Source organism: Barbus barbus (genome assembly GCF_936440315.1).
Source record: "Barbus barbus genome assembly, chromosome: 7".
Classification (NCBI taxonomy): Eukaryota; Metazoa; Chordata; class Actinopteri; order Cypriniformes; family Cyprinidae; genus Barbus; species Barbus barbus.
The window spans coordinates 12,483,468-12,504,795 of record NC_136735.1 but is presented as its reverse complement, the minus strand read 5'-3'; the positions used below and the strand labels follow the sequence as shown (position 1 = coordinate 12,504,795).

At 38.0% G+C, this 21,328-nt stretch overlaps 2 protein-coding genes across 3 annotated transcripts; both read left to right on the top strand.

The window, feature by feature from the left end:
* The first annotated feature begins 865 nt into the window (after nucleotides 1-865).
* On the top strand, nucleotides 866-7,776 carry LOC306872044 (uncharacterized protein). 2 transcript variants are annotated; one of them, XM_079420383.1, is made up of 6 exons: nucleotides 866-1,112; nucleotides 3,884-3,952; nucleotides 5,629-5,934; nucleotides 6,043-6,363; nucleotides 6,464-6,739; nucleotides 6,869-7,776. In XM_079420383.1, exons 2-6 carry the CDS (start codon nucleotides 3,907-3,909, stop codon nucleotides 7,036-7,038), a joined length of 1,119 nt encoding a protein of 372 aa, XP_079276509.1. In that variant the 5' UTR covers nucleotides 866-1,112; nucleotides 3,884-3,906; the 3' UTR covers nucleotides 7,039-7,776. The 2 variants fall into 2 exon arrangements, with proteins under 2 accessions (XP_079276509.1, XP_079276510.1); XM_079420384.1 differs by having other exon boundaries at nucleotides 894-1,112; nucleotides 5,851-5,934.
* Nucleotides 7,777-9,881: 2,105 nt separating this feature from the next.
* LOC306872316 (uncharacterized protein) lies at nucleotides 9,882-12,852 on the top strand (the record flags this gene model as incomplete). Its single annotated transcript, XM_079420817.1, has 7 exons — nucleotides 9,882-10,016; nucleotides 11,126-11,170; nucleotides 11,547-11,744; nucleotides 11,937-12,107; nucleotides 12,427-12,499; nucleotides 12,623-12,681; nucleotides 12,769-12,852. The coding sequence occupies 5 exons, from the start codon at nucleotides 9,882-9,884 to the stop codon at nucleotides 12,460-12,462; spliced, it is 585 nt and encodes a 194-aa protein (XP_079276943.1). The 3' UTR covers nucleotides 12,463-12,499; nucleotides 12,623-12,681; nucleotides 12,769-12,852.
* Between the last annotated feature and the right edge of the window lie 8,476 nt (nucleotides 12,853-21,328).

Below are 21,328 nucleotides of genomic sequence, written 5' to 3'. Positions count from 1 at the left end.
GTGATTAATCAACTGGGTAAAGTATGTGATATTATTTATTGAAATAATTTATTCACTTCAAATGATTTAAATTTCACAAAAACACAACACTATTTAAATTGAAACATGATTTAGCCTATTTACAAGAGTTTATAACTCATGATACTTCACTATAAAAGTAAGGGCAACTGGCCCTCACAAACAGTAAGTTTAGATTTGAAGTGTTTGTCAGTTGAGAAGTTGTGACTTACAAGTACACCGGTGTTGTGGTGCATATGAAGACCAGAGCAATATACAAATGATAATAAAACAGAAACTTTTATTCTTGTTCTGCGAAACACAGCAAGCACATTAGCTTTTTAGCTAAACCCATGATGACACAATAATAAAGATGTTCTCAGTATTAACTCGATATTTCGTTGCATATACAATATTTATAACAGAACACGTGCGAGTAGGTTACATAAGGAAAATGAATACTGTGTCGCAAACAGTCCAGATAAAGGTATGTAGCTTAGCTGGAAGATTCTATTAACCATAAACATATCAAATGCGGGTTACAGAACCAAGAGAAACAAATGAAAATAGAGATAGAAATAATCTAACGTTATCAGTCATATTAATTTTACATTATGCTTCAGATGGGACACAGTAGCCTGTAAACGGAACTTATAAAAAAAGGTTATAGGCTATAAAAAGCCTACATTTACATTTTACATATGAGTCATGCACTAGTTTGTTGCAAAATAAACAGAAATATCTAGAGACGTAAGTGTTGATTGGTAAGTATGTTCAAAATTTGATTTTTGGTCATGACTTCACATGTGCTTTTCCCACCAAACTCTTCCTTCCGGCCATTTCTCTCAGCAGCTCTCAGACTTGTTGCGTAGTATTTATTACAAACCCCGCCCATTACAGTTGTTTAGTAGAGCACGTGTTGATTGAATTTCCGTTTATACGTGTCAGTTTAACCAAGTAATGGGGATTTATGATTAATCAAGCTTCAAATAACACAAACTGCAGCCCATCAACATCCTGAAGCAGGGTGTCTTACCTTAGCTGACGAGGAAAAAGCCCCTGGGATTGCGAGGACCCAACTAACGAGACAGCGCACAGAGAAGAGGGTGAAAAGCGTAAGAGATCCAGCAGTACTCCAAACCCCTTATCCTCTGTGTGATTTTAGTTAATTTTTATTATTTTTTCTAAATAGGGACTTTACGCAACAGCTACAGCAGCTAACTTACGTAAACTAAGTAGCTGCAAGCCGGTATGGTTGTCATGGCAGCCAGATGTAGCACGTGAATGGCTTGCCCTTAAATTAGCAAACAGGTTGAAAATAATTCACTATAAACATGATTGTCAACACAGTCTCAAAGTAGGGTTTTATTAAGCAAATGTAAATCACTGCTTTTAATCAGGATGAAGATAAATAAGACCCACAACTAATGAGGCATTTGTGTAAACAATAATGTAAGGAAGAGCGCCTGTCTTATTTTATGGCAAGCCGTTTTAATATTTAATCTACAAACGGTACCTTTATATATTTCCATGCTCCTAGTATTTTTTTTAGATACTAGTATATAAGACAATTAATCATGTTTTTATTATAGTAAATGTGTAATAACCCTTTTTTTGGCATATTGATGACCACCCAGCTAACAAGAAAAGGTCCCCAGGTCGTCCCCTAAATGGCATCTGCGAACGTCCGTTTAGGTCCGCAGTACGTCGGCTTTGTAGCGTTTTGTTTGTTTTATTTGCAATACTTTTGTAAGGGTATAGGCAGCTGCCATGCGTATTCTCAATGTCCTGATATGCAGGAGGAAGGGAAGCCCCCTCCCTGCTGCCCACTGTGGCTGTGTCCAAATTCAGGGCCTGCATCCTCCTTAGGATCCTTCCTACCCGGTTGAAGGAGGAGGGATCCTCCGAAGTCCGCAAAACCCGGAAGTCGGTGTTTGTGAATTTGGACAGCCTACCCTTCTTTCAGTTCCCTCCCTTACCCGTTGCTCATATCCTGTCGCCTAGCAACCGTGAAAGCGCCAAGCAAGAAGCGGGAAAATGGACAAACAAAGAGTTATTCTCCTCATTTTAATTATTTTGGAAGAAATAAAGCAATTAAATAAATTAAATACTTTCTTTGCTCATTGTCGGAGAGTTTTTTATATCAGACTACAAGACAGTCACATCCAGGTAAGCCATTATAGCCTATTTTTATTTGTTTTTAAGTATTCTACTAATTTCTCCTACAAATTCATTGAGCCGAAGCATAAACTTTAGCTTGTTTTGTCAGAGAAACTCCTCTCCCACTCCGCTACCGCTCGCTTCGTCCGCCATTACGCTCTGCCGTAGTGATGTTACGTTCGTGAACGAATCGTTCTTTTTGAACGAATCTTTTAGGTGAACGAATCATTCTCGTTCACGTAATCCATTGACTCATATTTCTCGTTCACTGAAATTCCTCCCTCCACCGCAGCGCGCCGCTATTGCGCGCATGCGTAGCTCTGGACCGTTTCATCTGTCAAAGAATGACTAAACCTCGAGCCAATAGCCTTCGAGTATGATACGAGGACGGAGCATGTGATTTGTTGAATCTAGTGAACGAATACGCCCTTCATTGAGTTGCTTTGAGTTTGAAAGAGTCAAATGAACTGTTACATACATACATCTCGTCTCATTATTACGTTCGTCGTTCGAACAACTGGTTCTTTGTTTTATTTTTTTATAATATTGTTTTATTTTTTTTTATATATCATTTTGTTTTATTTATTTATATTATTGTTGTTTTATGTTTGAACAGTTACATACTTTTAAATAAAAAAATATTTCATTATGTTAGTCATGTCATGCACTTTTGTTTGTTTAAAAACTGTGAAACATAAAAAAATATGGCAGTATTGATTATTTGCGTCACGTCATCCCATCTCATTTGCGTCACGTGACTCACGTCAGCAAATAGCATTTCAGCTCGGGTTTAGAAGGGGCATGTAATTGGTTGGATCGAACGAACGAACGAATATAATAGCATCATTGACCGAGATGGCTCTGTTTTGAGTCTGAACGAGAGAGAGATCTCCCGTTCGTGAACGAATTGAACGAACTGGTAGCTATACCCAGTTCGTTGACCGGGTAGGTCGGCCATTCTGTCAATCTAGTTCATCAATCAGCAGAAAGCGGATGCAAAGCACAGGTATCCGTACTGTGCACGCTTGTTTATATTCATATTTTACATACAGAATAACTCCTCGTTTAACATAATCTCAGATTTGAACGTGTAAATCTCTGCCTAAACAATCAAATGTTAACTAGCCTAGTATGCAAACAAATAAAAAAACACTTGTGGGAAGGGCACACTTTTTAATGAAGCCAAATCGGTTTTTATTTTGTAACAAGTAAATACGTTAGTTGAACAACACATTTTGCCGCACATGCTGACGTATTTGTGTAATATGGAAAAATGGTCACTGAACGAGTTAGTGAATGAATCTGAACGAATCATTTTGGTGAACGAACGAAAAATGAACGAGTCTCTGGAAAGAATAAAAATTTCCACCACTACTCTGCCGAAAAGAATTATGGGATAGGTAGGACGGGAAAGGATCCACCACACCCATCCTTCCAATTCGGGGAAAAGGAGGACGTATTTGTGGGCCGCATTTGAAGGATCCTACGAATTTGGACAGCCTTCGTCGCGGCGCTGTGACGTAACATCCTTCAAATGAGTACTCCGAAGGATGCAGACCCTGAATTTGGACACAGCCTGTGTCTTGCCTGCAGAGGCAGCATTCTTCAGCTTTTGGATTCAGACAAAGTCTTGAGAAAGTTTGATTCCTACCAAATCCAAGCCTCACTGAGGGTTTACATTAAATTTATTGGTCTAATCCTTTTTTTCTTTCTATAAATGCTCTAGTTCCAGAAGCCATTAAGCTAACCATGATGCCATTTGGAACCATTTGTTTTATAGGACTAGTATTACATGGTAAGATTTAGATTTCTTTTAGTTGTGAATTAATTTACAACCCGAATTCCGGAAATGTTGGGACATTTTTTTTTAAAATTTGAATAAAATGAAAACTAAAAGACTTTCAAATCACATGAGCCAATATTTTATTCACAGTAGAACATAGAGAACATAAATGTTTAAACTGAGAAATTTTACAATTTTATGCACAAAATGAGCTAATTTAAAATTTGATGCCTGCTACAGGTCTCAAAATATATGGAATGGGCATGTTTACCATGGTTTAGCATCTCCTCTTCTTTTCAAAACAGTTTGAAGACATCTGGGTATCAAGGTTATAAGTTTCTGGAGTTTTGGTGTTGGAATTTGGTCCCATTCTTGCCTGATATAGGTTTCCAGCTGCTGAAGAGTTTGTGGTTGTCTTTGACGTATTTTTAGTTTAATGATGCACCAAATGTTCTCTATAGGTGGAAGATCTGGACTGCAGGCAGGCCAATTCAGCACCCAGACTCTTCTACTACGAAGCCATGCTGTTATAATACATTTAACATTTATGCATTTAGCAGACGCTTTTATCCAAAGCGACTTACATCACATTCAAATTACAGTTTTTATATTTTATCAGCTCTGTAATAGGTGCAGTATGTGGTTTTGCATTGTCCTGCTGAAATAGACATCGTCTGGAGGGGAGCATATGTTGCTCTAAAACCTTTATATACCTTTCAGCATTCATAGTGCCTTCCAAAACATGCAAGCTGCCCATGCCGTATACACTTAGGCACCCCCATACCATCAGAGATGCTGGCTTTTGAACTGAATGCTGATAACGCGCTGGAAGGTCTCCCTCCTCTTTAGCCCAGAGGACACGGCATCCGTGATTTCCAACAAGTTGGAAGTTCCAATTTGGACTCATCTGACAATAGAACACTCTTCCACTTTGAAACAGTCCATTTTAAATGAGCCTTGGCCCACAGGACAAAACGGGGCTTCTGGACCATGTTCATATATGGCTTCCTTTTTGCATGATAGAGCTTTAGTTGGCATCTGCAGATGGCACGGAGGATTGTGTTTGCCGACATTGGTTTCTGGAAGTATTCCTGGGCCCATTTAGTAATGTCAATGACAGAATCATGCCGATGAGTGATGCGGTGTCATCTGAGGGCCCGAAGACCACGGGCATCCAACAAAGGTCTTCGACCTTGTCCCTTACACACAGAGATTTCTTCAGTTTTTCCTAACCTTTTGATGATGCCTCTCTAAGACATCCCTTTTATAGCTAATCATGTTCCAGACCTGATGTCAATTAACTTAATTAGTTGTTAGATGTTCTCCCAGCTGAATCTTTTCTAAATTTGTTGCCTCCGTGGCAACTTTTTTGAGACCTGTAGCGGGCATCAAATTTGAAATGAGCTCATTTAGTGGATAAAAGTGTAAAATTTCTCTGTTTAAACATTTGTTATGTTCTCTATGTTCTATTGTGAATAAAATATTGGCTCATGTGATTTTTAAAGTCTTTTAGTTTTCATTTTATTCAAACTTAAAAAACGGAATTCAGGTTGTATTGGAATTGCACCTTTCCAACTTTCATTAGCTGTAATCTATGCTCACCTTTACTGTTTCTCTTTAGAAAACAACTGTTTAACTAAATACATGAATCTAAAATGACTACTTCTTAATGTTTTCTTCTCTGCTAGTATTCTCACTGGGGCTGTCATTAATAAATAACCCTGTGGTAGTGATTCTGGGGGAATCTGCCCTGCTCTCTTGTGTAGGGACATGCAATGGACATATCACATGGACAAGCACTGTTGATCAACAACTGAATGTTGTAAAATGTGACCAAAAGTCCTGTACTGAAGGACAGGGCTTTATTAACAGAGTAAAGATCAGGAATGGAAACTTGTCTCTCACAATAGATCCCACTGTATACAATGATAGGGGCTGGTATGATGCAAGATGTGATCTAACAATTGTCTGTCATGTCTTCTTGGATATATTAGGTAGGTTTTTCATTTGTTCAGTATAATATAGAACACAATATATAATCACATACAATGATGACTGTATATGTTATCTAATTGTTTCTTTATTGCTATTCCACCATTTAGTACCTACCATAGTGAATGCCTCAGTTGGAGACAACGTCACTCTGACCTGTCATGCACATACAGACAAACTGATCACTGATGATGCTGTAAACATCTTGTGGAGAAAAGATAATCAACTAGCTTTACAAGTTAAGAATGGTATTACAAACTATGGTTCAGGATTTAAAGAAAGGGCCTCTGTTTCAGTAAATCGTTACAGTGAGGGAGACCTTTCCCTTACCATAATCCGGGTCCAAAAATTAGACCAAGGATTATACCAGTGTTATCACAGCACAGAAGAGAAAAAAGGACACCCCGGAGATGTCATTGTCAACATTAAAGGTTTTTAAATTATTAAAAAATGTTTTATTGCTTACTGTGTTTCATTCTTACAGACAAAGAAATTCTTTATGCATTCACATGTTTCCATTTCTTCTTTTAGCTCATCAAAATTTACATGCCAAAACGTTTGGTGATGATCTCACCCTGGACCTGTTTGGCTCTGACCATGTGAAGGTAACTTTCACTGGTCATGATGCAGCCGAGATCCTGGTTTGCAGTGTTACAAGAAACAACACTACATGTTCACCAGAGTACACTCACAGGGTATCTGTAAAAAATGAGTTCCTCATGCTGAACGGATTAAAATTATCTGATATAGGAACATTTACCCTGAAAGACAAGATGGGTGAAGTCATTAGTGTCAACAATGTAGAAGGTAAGTTTTCAGTATTTTTAGTTTGCATTTTCCCTCTTAGTTTAGAAAACAATGCAAAATATGTATGGAAAAAAACTATGTTCCAACAATGGTTTAATTATATTTTATAACTATATTTCTTTTTTGTAGTGTCAACTACAAGAGTGGCCTTGAAGGATCACATTATAATTGTAGCAGTACTGAGTGTACTCATAATCCTTCATATTTCTCTGTTCCATTGGTGTCAAGAAAGTGGGAGGTCACTTGCTGTGCCTGTGTTTAGCCTGGGTAAAAATGATTTGGCTATACATAAAGTGTAATGCCAATGAGGTCATTTTTCATTTCATTATGTAAACTGCCATGTTTTTAGCCTGTATGAAAAAAATCGTTTTGTGGTTCAATCTGCTACAAGCATTAATGACACAGTTTTTACAATGTTTTTACTACACATTTTTAACTAGGATTTGAAATAATAATCATGTTCTCAGGACAGCAGAAAAGACACATTTGCTATGAAATGCAAGAACAATTTTTTTTTAAATGTCTGATAAAAAAGTTGGTTTGGATAAAAGAAGTATTATACATAGATAGTATTATACATATATAGTATTATATACAAGTTTTCACTATTATGCACTATTATGCACTGATGCACGTTTATGTTTCTTTGTGGTTATTTGTAAGTTTTGAGGACTGCTGTTCACTTTTCTTTCTGTTTTCATATATCATTTTACAATGAGTAGGACATTATTCAATTATTTAACTGGACTTAAAAAATTAAATAATATTGTTATTATTTGAACCTATTGTGGAAAGATGCTATAAAAATATATTCTCAGCAATACATATATTCTTCTCTTTTGTTCCTCCTTGACTGATACATGAGGGCAGAACTGGTGCTACCACACTGTAAAAAAAAAAAAGCTGGTTGCCTTAAAATTTTAAGTTGGCTCTTTTTTTTCCTTTTTTTTTTTACAGTGCAGCTGTTTGTTTGGCCAGTTCTTGTGTATTATTTGTATATTTTTAAAAGGAGAAATTAAAATTCATTTTTCGCACTATTCATGTGTCCTGTTTGTTTGTATCGACTGGATAATAACACCCACAAACAGCATTTTCTAATCAATGCTCATTTTTTATTTCATTGGCTATGTGTTGCTTAGATATTTGCTGATTGTGTTATAATGCCATCTACTGGACTCTTAAATTTGCAGCATTTTTTAAAAACGAGGTCATTGTTCAAAAAACAAGGTCATTGGAGCTTTGTAAATAGGCTACAAAACCATTTCAGTCTGATTTCACTGTCTGAAATATTCAACCCATAAAATCCTATAATTACCGAATGGCGATGACCACACACAAGCCAATTATTATAATTATGGCTTTAAATAGGATGATTCGTTATGTCTTGTTTTTCCATTCCTTGTCAGACAATAATTTGCCTCCTTACCTCACAGAGCAAACAGCTCTCCATTCAGCCTGCTTATTAGTCTGTGAGTCTGTGAGAAAGCTCAATCCTAATCTTTGGGCACTGGCCCAAAATGATCTTTTGTCACACTGTATACACTGCATAGTCATTTTAATTTAATGAATATTATTCACAAACATAATGTATTATATTATGAAATGTTTTTAATGATTTGCCATAATGTAATGATCTCATCATCTAATAAAAATACACATACAGTACCAACACTCAAACTCAAACCCAGACAATAAACTGAAAACTATCAGCAGCTCAAGTTTTAAAGTGTTTGACCATAATGTAGCAAATTAGCTCAAAAGGGAATTATTTATAATTAATAATAACTGGCTATAATTACTTACTTAACTTTTGTCATTTAGCAGACGCTTTTGTCCAAAGCGACTTACAAATAAGAAAAAGTAACTAAAACTAAAAAGTTACAACTCTATAAGTACTGTCTACCCACATATTTAAGTAAATAAAGAAATTAAATATAATTGACACATGCATATAACAACAACATTTCAATAATAAACATATCAATGAAAAAATTTAATAAAAAAAAAAAAAATTAAATAAAAAAAAAAAAAATTAATTAAATATAATTATTCATGAATATTTAGATCAGATCATAGAATTAACTGTAGCAGAATCAATATTACAATGATTTAATCTGTTTGTCCACTGACAGTATAATCATTTATCAATTCTAGGAAAGATTGTTTTCCTGGCCAAGAAAGAATAACTTTCCTACTTCATACAGTACTAGCATTAACTTAACATGTAGCAAGATCAACATTCAGTGACTCCGAATTGTGAGCAGCACACAGAAGCAATCAATTGTGAATATAATGAATTTAATAAATGAAACTGCAGCTAACATACAACTAGACTAAGCAAAACACACATATATACAGAATAGAAGGAAAGGAAAGAGAGAGAGAGAGAGGAGAGAGAGAGAGAGAGAGAGAGAGAGAGAGAGAGAGAGAGAGAGAGAGAGAGAGAGAGAGAGAGAGAGAGAGAGAGAGAGAGAGAGAGAGAGAGAGAGAGAGAGAGAGAGAGAAGAAACAAAGAATGGCAGTATTTAGCATCAATTAACCACAACCTAGTGAGAATCATCAGAGCATCAAAAATCCCCTTAACAAAGGGGCCCAAACTTAGACCTGCATCTGTCACGGTACGGCGAAGAAGCGCCGCGAAAAGATGAGGTCAGGGTCCAAGTGCAGGTGAGGTGCTTTAATCAAACAAACAGAAAGGCCAACATGGCACAAAAACCAAAACAGAAAATGACTGGGATACAAAACGGCAGTCCAGTGCATGTATCCCAGACCACAGCAGACACTAGAAACAAAAACCCCAACCACGCATTTACAAATCACAATCAACAAATAGACAACGAACCAGCTCAGGACTGCAGACACCAGGAGAATAAATAGGGAGACAAACGAGGAGGACACAGGTGAAGTCACTGAAACAATAACGAGATAACAAGGAGGGCGGGGGTCAGACAATAGACAGGAGAGCACATGGCACAAACCACAAACAACAAGCCATGTGCTCAAACAAACACACCGTGACATCTGGTGGCCAATCAGGGCACACCAGCAGGACGTGACAGCATCTAACTAGTTGGAAACGGTTACTTGCAATGGCTTTATTGTTGAACAAGAGTCCGGATGCGGTAGACAACAGAGGATCTTGATGAGTTCAGTAGGAGTGAGCTGGAGGCTTTCGTTGGGTTCTTCTGAAGATTGGAGAGTCAACAGCGAATTGACAAAGTTATTTGAGGATAAAAACTGCCAGAAGGTCCGACTCAAGGGTGATGAGTCTTGGAAAGTGTGTCTCAAAGGGAATGAGCAATGATGGGTTTGGGTTAGGGCCTTTTAACGGTCCCTGGTCACACCCATCTTTGGCAGATTGACCAATGTAGAGGTGTGAATTTTGAGAGGGAGAGGTTCCTTTGTCTCACTCAACACCTTATTTGCATGGTTTATGGTGGTCTGAAGGATCTGTCCAATATTAAGTCAAAGTATGGTAAAAAGAGTATGGTGCAAGTTATGGTGACATAATATACACAATTAATCTGGGAATCAGAAGACAGTCATTTTGATACCTAATATGCAAGGGTTTGGAAAACATTAAAGCAGTGACACATTCATATGTCTAGATCCAAGTAATTGGAGCTTCACTACAGTACTACAGAGTTGTAACTAAGCTACTATAACCTAGTCCTAGGAGCATGCATACAACACATGAATACACTATATGCATTTTGGAACAGTTTGATTGTGGATAAATTGAGCCAATGTCCTTTCCTATGTGTATTGCAGCTTTTGAGTGTGTCTGGGCCATGGGTAGTGGCTCCTCATGGGGATGGTTTGATACATGTCTGTATATGACGTGGTATAGACAAAGTGAGACACATGACACACCATATGTGTCACAACTACAGCAACCTGAAATTAGAAGAGGGCATGCACGAGTTTAAAAGCAAAGGGGGGATAGAAGCTAATAGTTTGCACTTCTGCTCTGCCTTCAATGTACTTTTATTTTGTTGAATTTTCTACATTTATTGACTTTTGTGAATTTATTAGTAATATGTATATATAGTACCAGTAAGGATTCTTTAAAAATATACCAAAATATTTTATTTCTATGGACTGTGTCTCTTTCTCAGTTTCAAGTTTCAAGATTTTTATTTGTCACATACACAATTATACAGGGTATAACCAGCAGTGAAATGTAGGTCAGGTCCGCTTCAAGGACAGTGCAATTATAAAGTATACAAATATTAAGAAAAAGAAAAGTAGAAAAAATAAGAGAATCAGGCCATCTTTTCCATGACTGGTCTTCTCAGCATTTGCACTTGTGGTCCTGTAAGTCTCCATTGATACATTTTTTTTTCAGTTTGATTCTATAGTAACAAAATTGTTTGTGTTTCTAAGATCTACCAGCCACAAATTGGAATAATTGCAAGTAACAGTAATGAGGTACGTTTCTTATCCTTTTTTTGGCGGTGTATATTAATAACACATTTAAAAGTATAGATTTGGCAAGACTGGTGTGGGTTTGGGTACAGCACAGGTAATTCAGTTAATAAATAATTCAGTATTAATTTCAGTAAATAATTTAACTTAAAAAGTATTTGAAAATAGCTTGAACATTTAAAGGTAAAATCAGGCTTGTCTATATAATCATGTCTAAATATTTTAACCTGAAACAAGGAATTAACTGGTACCTTAATATGTTTTTGTTAATCTGTTCTAAGCACTAAGTATAAGCTCTAAATTCGAAGTTTATTCTAAATCATAGTTTGTGCCCATTTTTATAAGGGGCTCATTTGAATGTTGCTTTCTTTCTCCCTAGGGAACTGCATTTTTCCCTTCCTTCCTGATCCAGCAGCAGCCCCCACTGGTGCTGAACTTTAGCCCTGCGATGCAGGGACCCTTCCTGCCTCCTCAAATAAACCAGCTGAACCCAGCACAGTTGCCCCCATTGCAGCAGGAGCAGCTTATACCTGGCATTATTCCCAACAATGGCTTTCCAGCACAGAACCTTCCTCCGGTACATAGAGACTTAAAAGGGAACATCATGCACTCATGGATTTTATATATACTGTATATATATATATATATATATATATATATATATATATATATATATATATATATATATTTTTTTTTGGTTCCTTATCCACAAGTTTTTTCAGTTATTCTCTCAAATTGTTCTGGAGAGTAAAAAATATTTTGTTTTTAGGGCTTTCCATTCTTCCTGACAAATCTATATCCTCTGAGGAACACTCCTGTTAGGCTGACACCCAACCAGAACACTGGCCCAAGTGTTCAAGGCCAGGACACCATGCAACCAATACAGTCAGTCCAACCAATTCAGTCAGTCCAACCAATGCAACCAATCCAACCAATCCAGGTATTGTAAAGTATAATTTCTCACATTTTCTTCTCCTTTTAATTGATTAGGCAAAATGTGATTTTAACAAAGAAAAATGAATAAATGAAAAGTGTATTACCTCCATGAAGAAAACAATGAACATGCATTTTTGTTTGAAACATCTAAAAAATATTACATATAATTAATATTTAAAATAATGAATACATAATTTTTTAAATAAATAGTTAATAAATATTTAATATAAAATTGTTATATTTGATTAAATTATTCTGATGTAGGGCTTGTATTTGTGTTTTCTTCTTACACAATTTTAAAAACAGTTTTTAAATTTTTTCAGAGCAGGGCCAGACCTGAAGGTAATGTCTGCTCCTGATTACCGTGGTGATTGGCCCGGTCCTGGAACTGGAGAGGTTTTTTCAGAAGTTATCTTTTGTTAACATGTTGTGAATAACTAAACATGAGAAAACATGGCTGGGCAGAATAATTACTGTAGAATTGGTAGACAGTTTATTAACCAATCCTGTCTCTGACAGGGGCATCCTGGGTTCCCATTGTTTATGCCATAGACTCAGAAGATTTCATTATTAAAGAGGTATTAAAATTTTGTTAAATTGTTTATTATAATAGTATATCATACCAATTAATTGATCAGAATGTACATTTGTTGTTGGTTTTCCAGATATCCCACCATGGAGACCCCTCATTGGAGACATTTTTGTTCAACTTCGACATATGTTACCAAGTAAATAAAAGATGCTCTTTTTATTTAGTCTAAAAGTGATTTTTTTTTCATGCTGAAACTACTCCTTTGTACTCCTCCTGAAACTTGATTAGGAGTAGTGCTTTTATTTAGTAACAATTAAAACCCGTGTGCGGTCTTCTTTCTTCATCTGATCATTATATCGCTTCTTCGGCCCCCCAGCTGAACGTCGACCATGATGTAGCTGCCCGTAGAGCACTCTGCGGGGCAGACGACATGGGGGCATCCTTATCACGTGCCCCAACCACTGCAGCTGGCGCTGGGTGATCATGGCCTCAATACTTCTACAGTTGGTCTTTTTATGTATTTTAGTGTGAGGCACACGATCCTGCCAGGTAACTCCCAGAATGCGCTGAAGGCAGCTTATATGGAAGCGCTCTAGGGACCTGATGTGACGGCTGTAGGTTACCCAAGCTTCATAGCTATAAAGGAGGGTGCTGACACAGACCGTTTGGTATACTGCAACTTTTGTGGAAGGATGAAGATTCTTGTTGTGAAAGACTCTACACCGAAGTCTCCCAAAGGCAACTGATGCCTGTTTAATGCGGTTCTGAACTTCGTTGTCGATACCACAGTCCTCAGCAAGAATACTCCCCAGATATTTAAAAGATGGCACTACTGAAAGCTGTTCATCCCCAACAGTGAAGGCAGGTAGTGTGGGTGGGACATTGGTACTCCATTGGCAAACCACTTCTGTCTTGGTGGTGTTGACAGTCAGCCCCATCCTGCTGTATGCCCTAACCGCCACAGCAAGAACAGTTTGAAGATCCTCTGGAGTATTGGCCACAAAAGCACAGTCATCTGCATACTGCAGCTCCAGGACCTGCTCTTTACAGAGTTTTTTGGTTGCCTGTAGCCTCCTAATATTAAAGAGGTTGCAGTCTAATCTGAAGTCTACTGCCATGCCACTGCTATTTTCAATCTCGTTGTGGAGAAGCTTGGTGACGCATAGGAGGAAGATGTTGAAGAGCACTGGTGCTAGCACACACCCCTGCCTCACCCCTGTGCGCACAAGGAAGGGCTCGGACTCTTGTCCGCCTATGGACAGCCGAGCAGTCATCCCATCATGGAACTGGCGGAGGATGTTAATAAATTTATTGGGACAGCCAAACCTGAGGAGTACATGCCATAACAGCTCTCTTTGCACAGTGTCAAAATGCTTTGTCCTGATGTAGCTCCCGGCTAAAAAACATGTCCTGATATAGCTCCCGGAACATTTCGTGAAGCTGCCGGGCTGTGGAAATCATGTCGATAGTGCTCCTATTCTTCCTAAATCCACACTGCGATTCAGGCAGCATTGACTCAGTGATGTTGTTAATGAGTCTCTGAAGCATCACCTTGGCCAGGACCTTACCACCCACAGAAAGGAGTGATATCCCCCTACTATTGCCGCAGATGGCCTTGTCACCCTTGTTCTTATAGATAACAGCAATATTTGCATCTCTCCATTGCTGTGGGATGTTCTCATCAGTCCAGGCCTGGGTGATGTACCGGTAGAGGGTGTGCATACATATGTACCCCCCCTCCTTCAGTAGCTCTGTAGGGATATTATCAGTGCCAGGGGACCTGTCGTTCTTTATGGAATGGACAGATGCTAGAACCCTCTGAAAGGTTGGTGGATGGGAGGAAGTTTAAGCAGTTCTTCCAGAATGGTGGGGTCCGCATCAGAATCCTGATTAAGCAGGGTGGCAAAATGTTCAGCCCACCTCAACAGGATACTATTTTGGTCCTTCAGAAGTATTAGTCCATCTGCTGTTTTCAGAGAAGTGATGCAGCGATTTGTTGGTCCATAGATGGTTTTGATAGCATTATAAAAGTTATGCATGTCATTTTTATCGGCAAACGACTGGATTTCATGCACCTTTTCAATCCACCATTCATTCTGCATGGTGCGTGTTTCCCTTTGCACTTTCCCCCGGATTTCCTGCAAATGCTGTCTGGTCTTAGTGGATGAAGGGTTTTCTAAAGTTGCCCGGTGTGCTTTGTGCATCTCCTTAGGCAAGTTATGGATGGCGTCTGAGTTATCGTCAAACCAGTCTTGGTGTTTCCTACTCTTATAGACGATGCATTGGGCTGCTGCGTCGTAAAGCACAGAGCTGATATAGGTCCACTGTTGTTCCATGGTGTTTTCTGAGCTCAGACAAGGTTCCGACTCCCTTAGTTTCTCATCTAGAAGACGTCGAAACTCATTTCTTGCTTCTGTGCTTCCCAAGCAGTTACAATTTATCTTTTTGTTCCCCTTTTGCAGCCGCAAAGGGGGGGGGGGGATGGGTTGGCGGCACTTTCATATGGAGCTTGGCCACAATCATACGATGGTCTGTTCAGCACTCTGCTCCTCTCATGGCACAAGAGATGAGAACATCCTTGATGTCATTACACCGCACAATGATAAAATCAATCATGTGCCAGTGTTTAGAGCGAAGGCGCATCCACGAGGTCTTATACTTTGCCTTCTGCTGGAAGATGGTATTGGTTATGGTAAGGTTATGCTTACAGCAAAGAGTCAATAGTCTCATGCCATTTTCATTCACCCTACCAATGCCATGCCTGCCTAGTACTCCACTCCAAATTCTGTTGTTCTTTCCGACCCGAGCATTGAAATCCCCAAGCAAGAGGATCTTATCACTCTTAGGGATCCGGCAAAGAGCTTCATCTAGTGCCTGATAAAAGCATTCCTTAGCCTCGTTCTCAGATGATAAAGTTGGTGTATAGGCACCGAGAAGTGTGACATGACACTTTTTTGCCACGGGGATACGGAGGGTCATTAGCCTTTCACTAATTCCAACAGGTATTTCTGTGAGACTTGGTAGAATGGTATTATTGATGGCAAATCCTACTCCATAGAGATGTTATCCACCTGGAGGGGAAACCTTTCCAGTAGAAGGTATAACCCGTCCCTTCCTCTGTTAGAGAACCTTCATCCAGAAGCCTGGTCTCACTCAGGGCAGACAATATCAATGTTGTAACGGCTCAACTCAGCAGCGATCAGGGCTGTTCTCTGGTGAGGTCTGTCAGAGGTACCATGCAGGTCCAGGAGAGTCCTTACATTCCATGTTGCCAGTTTTATACTGTATCATTTCTTATTTTCCTTATTTCGACTGCAGTAGTGGAATAACTAGATAGGCGCGGTAACCTATCCAGGTAAATGATCGAATGGGCAATTTTTAGGCCACCTTTTCTAGGCCCTTCCCCAGTTGAGGTGCGCAGTGCGGTCCCTAAATAGGGCTGCTCAGTCACACAGGGGTCTGCCGAAAAAGCTGCCACTCAAACCCAGTTGATAACGACTAGGAACTTCTGACTAGGAGCTCCCAGTCTATTCAAACCTGCTCCCATTGACAGATGCCCCATCGCCGTCAGACTTCAACCATATGTAAGGGTCCAGATATTATCACCGTGGTTAGAGATGGAAACCCGCGCAAGGAGAGATTTAAAGTGCCAAAGGGGGTGCGCCATCTCCAGTAGCACTATCTTCACCATGATAAGGTAAATCCCAGTGGCAAGGGTGGTCCCAATGAGAACTGGTCCCACATCTTGGCTGCAGGAGGTTGCCGGGTCCTTCATCTGTTGAGGCCCGCCTATTGCGCACCTTCAGCGCAATGCTTTTCTGTCAGGGTGTGCTCCCTTAGCCTTGTCTCAATAGACCTACCACAAGGCAGTGGGGCTATTTGCCCATAGCTGGGACAGTGGTTGACAGGACGTGTCCACACAGTGGTAGGCCTGCAAACCGTGTCTCTGGGGCCCACTGTTGCTCCAAGATCCCCTGTAGTTTAGCCTGGGACCGCTTGATACCCAGTCTCCGTGTGTGGCCGCGAGGAGGCACTACAGGAGTCTTGGTGATGGAGAGGCTCTGTACTGGCAGGAGGAGGCTTACGCACTCGGCTCGTCTTTTCACCCTCTATCAAGGAGGCTAGCCAGCAGCAGCAGCTGTAAGCAGAGAGTAGCAGGCAGAGAGCACAGAAAGCACAGCGCGACATGCAACATGCAGCATGCACTAATATGCACTAACTACCAGCATCACTACACTACTGCACTACTGCACTAGACACTTCACACTGTGTGCTATACACACACCCACACACATCTACTCACACAGACTCACTTACACACACACACACACACACACACATGTTGGGTTTCCATGTTTTATGGGGACATCCCATAGGCGTAATGGTTTTTATACTGTACAATCTGTATGTGCTATTGCCCTACACCAACCCTACACCTAAACTTAGCCCTCACAGGAAACATGCTGCATTTTTAGATTTTCAAAAAACTTTATGCTGTATGATTTATAAGCTTGTTTCCTCATGGGGACCAAAAAATGTCCCCACAAGATTAAGATTTACTGGTATTACTATCCTTGTGGGGACATTTGGTCCCCAGGACGTGATGAATACCAGGTGCACACACACACACACACACACAATTATACACATTCAAATGAATTGGTATGCCTATAACCATATAGCCAATATGAGTTAGAAGACTGAAATAAGAGGTTGAAATCAGATCAGACCCAGAAGGATTAGGCTCTAATAAAGCATTACTGTTAATTTTTAGAGTTTTAATGTTTTGTGTAACAAAATGCTTTCTGTTTTCAGGGTTGACTAGTAATAATAATAATGCAAAAACCTATATAATAACCTATATAATAATAATAATTCAAAATAATATAAACCTTGAGAAAAAGTAGTCTTTGAGAATGCCTAAATATACATTTAAATTCACAACCTAATAAAAGTAAACAATTATGTCTAAAAACAACTAGGGAATTCACAAGCCTCTCTATAGAGTCCTATACAGTAGTTACACCATGACATGACATGTTTTTCTTTCTTTGCTCACACCAGGAGGTGCTAATCTGCATTCAAAAATTGGATTTTAAAGGTATACTGTCTATTTTCATCTGAAATACTGCATAAATTGTTGTACTATTTTCAATGGGACAAACTGATCATAATTATTGCATAAATAATAATTAGTACCATAAAATTATCTCAAAATACAAAAGAAAAAATATTATTGAACAAAAATATATTAGATTGTGATTTTACTGAAGAAAAAAAGTCACACTTCACTTGACTCCCAAATGAGGAGCGCACAAGGGTTAAGAATAGGCTATATTACCCCACTTCAGTGACAAAATGATCAAAGTCACAATGTTGATGCTGAAATTTTTATTGAACAGATTCTCAATAGTAATGATTAAAGAAGAAAATTCAGCAAACTAAGAGTGAATAATATGCTCAACGCGCTGCAACTCCAGAAAACACATGCAAATAGACAAAGCACCAGCAAATCAAGAAAACATCTTCATCAGTTTGACAGCAGGAGCTGCAAATGCTCACAACATAACCAAATACATTTTACTTGCTGTGCGTTTCTTTTTTTGGTTGTGCTGTGAGCATTTGCAGCGTGTGTGTTGTCAAATTGAAGTGTATGAATTATTTATTAATGAGTTATTATATATAACAATAAATTCTTAATTATTAAATAAATGTAAATGAATTCCTTGTATTTGCATTGCTTTACCCAAAATGATCTTCCTTTTTTTGAATGCTGTGCTCCCAAAAACATCAGAAAAATATTGGAAGTGTGGAAGAGACAAAATAGTTTTGACATTTAAAATTTTTTTGTCTACATTTCATATCCTCTTATTCTTAAATTCTCCAGTTCCAGAGGCCACCAGACAGCTATGAAGCTATGACCTCAACCATCAAATAGCTTCCTTGATTCGCTCCTAACTTTTGGTAACATATATATATATATATATATATATATATATATATATATATATATATATATATATATATAATGCGAATTTATATATTATGATGTTCTTTTATTCCCTTTTCTTCACAAAAAGCACTTTGAGAAAGGTAGATATGATAGTACAAGTTAATTATAAAAATGAGTCAAATACGCTCAGAGTTTTTAAGGGGCCAGTATCTTTTTAAAAACAAGAATCTAAACTAGAACATTTAATTCTTATTCATACTAATATGTTAATATGGTAATTAGTTTTACGATTAAATATGTTCTTCTAAAATCCTTTTTATTCTCTGTTTCCTGCTAGGGCTGTTTTTAGGTGTAATGCCTGTTGAAGTGAACATTAGGGATACTGTGACTTTCACTTGTAATGAGACGTGTTATGGACATCTCTTATGGACATTCAACGCTAACAATGAAAATCTGGACATTTTAAAATGTGTCCAAAATGTCTTGAAATGACTGGAATTTGTCTGTTAAATTTCGAAGATCAATGGTAAATAAGACTATACCTTACTTTAGTGAAACATGAACTTAAACAACAAGCTATTTTTCTTGGTCACTGATGTGACTGATTCATTCTAGTGTAGATATTAAACAAATATAGTATAGTTTAACACCAAAGAAACCAAGCGAACAGAACAAGTTTTTTTTCGCAACAAGTTTTTTTTTTTTTTTTTTTTTATAAGTCGATTCCAGTTAGCCACAGAAAGTAAAATGAATGTGAAATATTTTAAATACAAATCACGTAATGGCCTTTTTCCTGATATGTTTACATTGGCTAACGACATCTTAAGTTATTAGGGTTGAGTGGGACTGCACCATAAGAGGGGGAACAAGCATCCATGTCACAGCTGGCTATGTTTCCCCTACATTCATCTCTGAATGTCTTCACAAAACTAAGCTAAGTTTTCCTCTTATACTTAATGCTTAAAATATACTTAAATTATACTTTTATGCTTAAAAGCTTTCAGGGTAGTGGCAAATATTGCTTGTTGCTAAAGGATAAACTAGTTGTTCAGTGACATGCTTGTTGATTTAGGCTTGTTGGTATTATCGAGATTGAGGTATTATTGCTGTTTGCCCAAAACAGAACTATACTGCCAAATCCAAATTGTAAATTGTTTATGGTAGAAATGTAGCATTACATCACTTGGCACCCATTCACTGTAGAGGATCCATTGGTGAGCAAGTGATACATTTCTCCAAATCTGTTCTGATAAAGTGACAAATTCATCTACAGTAAATTTCGGAAAGGCCTGAGGGTGAGTAAATTTTCATTTTTGGGTGAACTATTCCTTTAAGCACTTTGTATATCCCACTAAAAACTAATGTCCTACACAAACAAATACTAACTCTTTTGTGTCTGACAGATTCTGCCTGCTGCTGCTTTTCCTCCATATGTGCTTCAGCAGCCACCTGTTCCCTTCGGTCCCCCCAACATGGGACCTCAGTTGGCTTACCCTTTCGCTTCACCTAATGGGGTATTTGTTCATTTTCATTCACAATGCCTGTGTAACAATATACATTTATTTCATGTAATTTGGTATGCTGTTTTGGACTGTTCTGATCTACAGGGACTGTCGTATTACATTGGTGGACGCCAGAATCAACCAGCCATAATCACTCCGCAGCAACAAGTTGCGGTACAAAACAACCCTTCTAGTTGCTAGTACTATTCCAACATAATAAATTAAATGTATGGGCTATAAATATGTTCATGAAGCTCATTCCTAATGCTTTTAGGCTGGACAAGGCCCTACTGGAAATAATCAAGCTGTACCACCAGGCTCACTGACTAGATTTAAGGTACATTTTCATAAAGCAATTACAGGCAAAACCATAGTTTTTTAAGACCAGTTTTTGGCCACTGATCAAAAATCGTCTCTGTAAATACCTTTAATTGTATCCTATAGTGTGTTGCCTAAAACTACTAATACCTAACTATAACTGATGTTCCTAGTAAAATATGTACTGTAACTTCATTGTTTAGCAATATTCAGTGTTTATGCAATATTCAAAAGGCAGAATTCCTGCCGTCCACCTAACAGTGTTAAATTATTCTTCTCAGCGCTCCTTCTTCAGAAGGACCACAGCAAGACCTGTCTCAATCACCCAGGTTTGTAGAAAAAAATTATTTGTATCTTTCTAAAAATCTATTGAGTGGTAGCCTGCATTATAATATAATTTATAATTTGTATACTACAGATGCCAGTTCAGGTCAACCCTGCTGTGTCTGGAAATCCTGTTGGGTAAATCTGAGTGACGCATGAGTTTGAATAGCTTACAGTTGGTGTGTTTTATACATGTGTTGATACAGTTAAAAATTGATTTTATGATTAATGTACAATACTTAATACTCTAATGGAGAAGCTGATTGAGTTTGTTTCTTTTCATAGATACTTTCAAGAGATCTTCTCTTCTCTGCAATAAATTTTTTTTTTATTTAGAATATTGCAGAATCATTGTAAACTGTCTAATGCTTTCCTTTATACTGACAAATTGTCACCATTTGAAACAAATGTTACATGAAATGTACTGAATACTGAATAAAAGTCATTGAATTTGTTGCAATTGTGAGTATTTGCTCCTTTGATTTCACACTCTTCATCATATAACCACACTTTTTTTGTTTGTTCACTACGTTATATTGCCATCTACTGGCAACAGTTAAGTAAAAAAAAAAGCACCAGTATGTAATTATTTAACA

Excerpts from the sequence above, each read along its gene's own strand:
- LOC306872044 (XM_079420383.1), top strand. The coding sequence starts at position 3,907 with ATGATGCCATTTGGAACCATTTGTTTTATAGGACTAGTATTACATG. Across the intron at positions 3,953-5,628 it reads TATAGGACTAGTATTACATG|TATTCTCACTGGGGCTGTCA; the intron begins GTAAGATTTAGA and ends CTTCTCTGCTAG. Across the intron at positions 6,740-6,868 it reads TAGTGTCAACAATGTAGAAG|TGTCAACTACAAGAGTGGCC; the intron begins GTAAGTTTTCAG and ends TCTTTTTTGTAG.